Source organism: Tuber melanosporum, assembly GCF_000151645.1.
Source record: "Tuber melanosporum whole genome shotgun sequence assembly, scaffold_88, strain Mel28".
Taxonomy (NCBI): Eukaryota; Fungi; Ascomycota; class Pezizomycetes; order Pezizales; family Tuberaceae; genus Tuber; species Tuber melanosporum.
In genome coordinates this window covers 462379-466833 of record NW_003299137.1, presented here as the reverse complement: position 1 = coordinate 466833, position 4455 = coordinate 462379, and the positions used below count along the sequence as shown (strand labels likewise).

Genomic DNA, 4455 nt, shown 5'->3' with positions numbered 1-4455 from the left:
TCGTATCCGCCGACAGGGGGTACCAAATCTTACAGCAGGTTCCCCAAACCTATATTATAGGAATCCCACCCCGACCCGTCAAGAGCGTTCAACATCGACCCACGAGGAGGTCGGGGAGATGACACTCCATCCCCTCCAATCCCCGTCTCGCCCCCACCTCGATTTCTCGGGTATCCGACCCGATCCTCAACCGGGCGTCTACGAACCCACACAATCTCCCGAGCCAGAGGTGAGACGAGTGAGTGATTGTGACGCATATCAGAGGTTGTGTTTGTCCACTGCAGTGGACCCGCGTCGGTGAATCTGGTTCCGCTCCACACGAAGACAAATGAGGCATACCGTGCTGTAAGAAGGCCCTGTGAAAGTGGGCTTTTATGTGGGTACGGTATATATGTATATACCCGCTATCCCCTAACATTCCAAGAGAGTAGATGGGACAAGCCATTGTCAAGGAGCTCTCTCTTCTTGTTTCCTTTTTAAGATTCTTAACGTCCCCGGAGGCGCTAATATTCCCAGCACGAGGAAGAAAATAAAAAGGAAAAAAAAAAAGCCCCCAGGAATCTCCCCCCCCCCATTTCTTTCTTTCTTGCTCGCTCTCCCAACGGTACAATACTGTGAGAGTTAGTGAAGCGGGATATGTCGGACCAAGTCCGAAGGTACGATATTAATACCCCCTCCCACCACCCTCCCCGCGATGGGATCCGGTGGGTTTGAATGTTCCCGACACACCTTACCAGCAGCAGCGGGTGATGACCTGCCCTTACCGTGAAAGCTGAGCAGCATACCGCATCAATTTTGTGCAATACCGGAAACGCTCCTGTTCGGCGGGTATCGTGATAAATATGAATGATTAAAATAGCTATAACCTTCAGCCAGCGTGAGGAATGTGGGGTATCATATGAAAAAAGTTTAGCGTTACAAAAAACTAGTAATGCCTTACTACAAATATTGCAATTGTCAAAACACCATATCCGTACCCTGCCATAGCAGTATTATTGTCTATCTCTCCGAGGAAGGAAGAAAATGAAATGATCAGTATGTGCTCGTGCAGTTACCTACCATATGGTGCAAAGCGTCCAGAACGTGCATGGTATGATAGATACTTCTTCTTTCCCCTTCAGCCCTGGACATCACCCCCTCTCAGAAATACCCCCCAATGGGTGAGTACTTATATGCACCATAGATGAAATGAAAATTTTCCATTTGCCAAAAAGGCATGTTAAACACCCATTCGATAGAATAGCTCTCTATATCGCAAGCAAAAAAAAAGAGAGAGAGAGAGAGAGAAGGGGGGGGGGCATAATCCGGAAGTGGCTGGCAGTGGCTGGCTGGCAGAACAAGGCCTGAAATACCAAAGAGGAAAGAAAGAGCCAAACATAGAACATCAACGCCCAAATTTTTCAGCTCTGCACGCCAAAATAAGCCTCAAGTAATCTACTCCCAAATGAGAGAAAAAAACCCCATATTTTCCCCACGATTCCCCCCAGCCCCAGCTCACCTCATCAACTCCCCAAATCCCAGCACTCTTATTACGCCATACTCGTACTGTAACGAACAGCTTGTGGTAGAATCCCTGACCCCAGGCGTACTTGTACAAGTACAAGCACTTACCCATGGCAGGATAATTAATCAACCTGACCATCCTGACGCATCGCGCGTAGGCAAGGCCATCATCGCATCGCAATCCACACACAACACGTTTCAACGGCCCAAAATTTTCCCGGGGTTGCCTGTTCCAATCACAAGGCAAACGCGCATAATCTTACCCTCCTTGATGACTAATCCATCATACATATAATAACCCACGCTGCGTTTGCCCTCCCCCTCACATGCGCTAAACCCTTCCCATCCACTTGAAGACCGGTAATTCGACGCAATTCTGTAATCACGTAATATCACTCGTCTAATTCGTGGGTTGCTTGCCCACCTACCTTACTTACCCACTTCGCTTGGCTTTGCCTCGCCACGACGAACCCTACTTGTTTGGTATCCTGCGTGTACCCGAGTCCGTCTCTATCTAGCCTTTGATTGATTGATTTGGGACTCAGTTGTGATGTGGCATCACGCTTGTGAGGGGCGAGGGGCGAGGTGACGCAGTCGAAGGGAATTTAAAATATATTCAAAGAGAAAAAAATGAATGTACAATCCCCCCCACCCGGTTCTTCCAGTGCTGTTCAAGGACAGAGACGCAAGTAAATGGGTCGAATAAAAAGAAGCAAAACTCCCCATGCCCAGCGCAAAGAACGAACATAGTTGCCCACCCTCTAGTCAAAAACATAGGAATATAAAAAAAGCGGTCCCGAAATCCGATAAGAAAAACATGCATCAACCGCCATCAACCATCACCCTCATTTTTATCTACTGCATCCATCCGCCAGACGCACATCCCTATTTACCCATCATGCTGACCAACTCGGACGGCACACTTCCTGCTAAGCAAAACCTCCATTCCTAGCATCTCAGTAACAAGCGTGTGATGCTCCACCGGTTGCTTGACAACGCGAATATCAAACTCGCGAACTACAGCAGCAGTGAACTTCATCATCATGAACATGGCGAGATGTCTCCCAATACACACCCTCCCGCCAGAGCCAAAGCTAAGCCAGCCGGCCTCGATGTAGTTCTTCATACTACGCTTTTCACCTTCGAGCATCTCGGTCGGGTGGTCCTCCAGCCAGCGCTCTGGGCGGAACTGCGCAACGTCAGGGCCGAAGTAGCCCTCATCGTAGTTGACCTGGTAAGCGGCCATGCCAACGTTGTAGCCCGGCGGGATGTGGTATTGGTGGAGTTGGCAGCCGGATGGGGGAACCTTGCGGGACAGGGAAAAGGCGACGGCGGGCGAGAGACGTACAGCCTCGCGCACAGCGGATTCGAAGATAGGGTACTTGTTTTGGCGGCCGTTGTGGCGGATGAAGTCTTCGAGGTGAAACGTGTTGTCTGTTGTTGCGAGCTCCTCGCGAACCTTTTGCAGGATCTCAGGGTGAAGGGTGAGTTCGTGGATTAGTTTTACCTGGGTATGCGGGACTGCGCCCACTGCGCCGGCACTATGGAGGATGATGATTAGTCTCGCGAAAAATAGTCTAGTGGGGTGGATTGCATACATTAAGTTGAAGACTTGAATGGTTGTGCCTTCCGCTTGGTTGCCATGAGGATAGTGCTCCCTCATCTTACTCTGCGCATTGTAAAACTTCGCCAAGAGGTGTTTGGGATTCTTCTCCCCCAGGGTTTTAAGATCCGCCTATTAACTAACCGTTAGCCATCATCCCTCAACCCAAGATTATGAGGAGCACTCACAATCCCAGTATCAAACGTAAATGTCGGCAAGAGCAACACGTTGCGATAAAGATTGATCAAAAACCTGAGTAAAAGATTCTGACGGATAGCACGGGAAGTAGCCGACAACACCCATGGCAACGGCATAAGAGCACCAACGGTTTTGATAATAACCCTCATTCCATAAGCCGCGTTGTTGACATCTTTACCAGCAAGGCAAAACCCCGCAGACCGGTCTACCGTAATCTGTGCAACCAAGTCCAAAGCGAAGAACTCCGCCCAGTCAACCATCTTGCAGGGAGTCCCGGTCCTCGCATGATGTTTGTCAAGACCTTCGATCAACTCATTCACGGCCTTTCCACAAAAATCAATACAAAAACTCCTAGCCAATTGAAACATCAGAAGGAGGGAAAGAAACCTTATCAAAATTCTCCTCAAGATTCAACAACCCCTGTTCCGAATAAAAATGCGACATATAATACTTTCCCAGCCGAGCCTTCTCGGGGTCTTGCTCGAAAATAAAACTAAAATCCTGATTGATAGACCCAGTTTCGTACGAGTGCGACTTCCTGAAGAACGTAAAGTCCTTCTTATGATTTTGAAACCCATAGATCACATTCCTGAGACTAGGATCCGAGACCGAGATATCGTTCGGTGCAATCCACACGAGCGGGCCATACTTCTTGTGCAGGTCCATCAAGTCCCTGTGCCAGGTGTGGCGCATAACATAGTACCAGCGATAGGCATTCGTGAACTTGCCCAGAAATGGGCCAGGGATATTTTGTTTGCGGAAGGGGCTCGTTAGGTAGGCGTGGGTCCAGTAAGCAAGTGTTAAGATGAGGATTCCAGCAAGAGAGTAGAGTTTATGTTGCATGAGGCCATATACAGCCCGACCAAGGAGATTCAAGAACATCGTGAGAAATGGGGAGGGTGAGAAAAGAGAACTGAACGCGGTGTGTTTTTAGGATCGGTGGGAAAGCAGGAAATAAACCTAGAAGTGAGAAAACTTGTTAGAATTATAGAAGCATTTTATGGGGCAGGAGGTGTACGCTTACGGAAAAAATATCACAAAGGAACAACCTCGACCGGGCGAGTGTACGAGTAGAAGGTGGAGGAAGGTAATGCAGGAAAGAGGGAGTGGAAGAAGTCTTGCCCGAGGATTTATGCAGAAGGGGGACGAGA

The 4455-nt window shown here is 48.9% G+C and overlaps 2 protein-coding genes; both read right to left on the bottom strand.

The window, feature by feature from the left end:
- Window positions 1–88: 88 nt before the first annotated feature.
- GSTUM_00011640001 (uncharacterized protein) lies at window positions 89–1116 on the bottom strand (the record flags this gene model as incomplete). XM_002842036.2 has 1 exon in its annotated part: window positions 89–1116. The coding sequence occupies exon 1, from the start codon at window positions 443–445 to the stop codon at window positions 89–91; it is 357 nt and encodes a 118-aa protein (XP_002842082.1). The 5' UTR covers window positions 446–1116.
- A 981-nt stretch (window positions 1117–2097) lies between these two features.
- GSTUM_00011639001 (uncharacterized protein) lies at window positions 2098–4186 on the bottom strand (the record flags this gene model as incomplete). XM_002842035.2 has 4 exons in its annotated part: window positions 2098–3044; window positions 3102–3238; window positions 3295–3627; window positions 3692–4186. The coding sequence occupies 4 exons, from the start codon at window positions 4184–4186 to the stop codon at window positions 2393–2395; spliced, it is 1617 nt and encodes a 538-aa protein (XP_002842081.1). The 3' UTR covers window positions 2098–2392.
- Window positions 4187–4455: the final 269 nt, after the last annotated feature.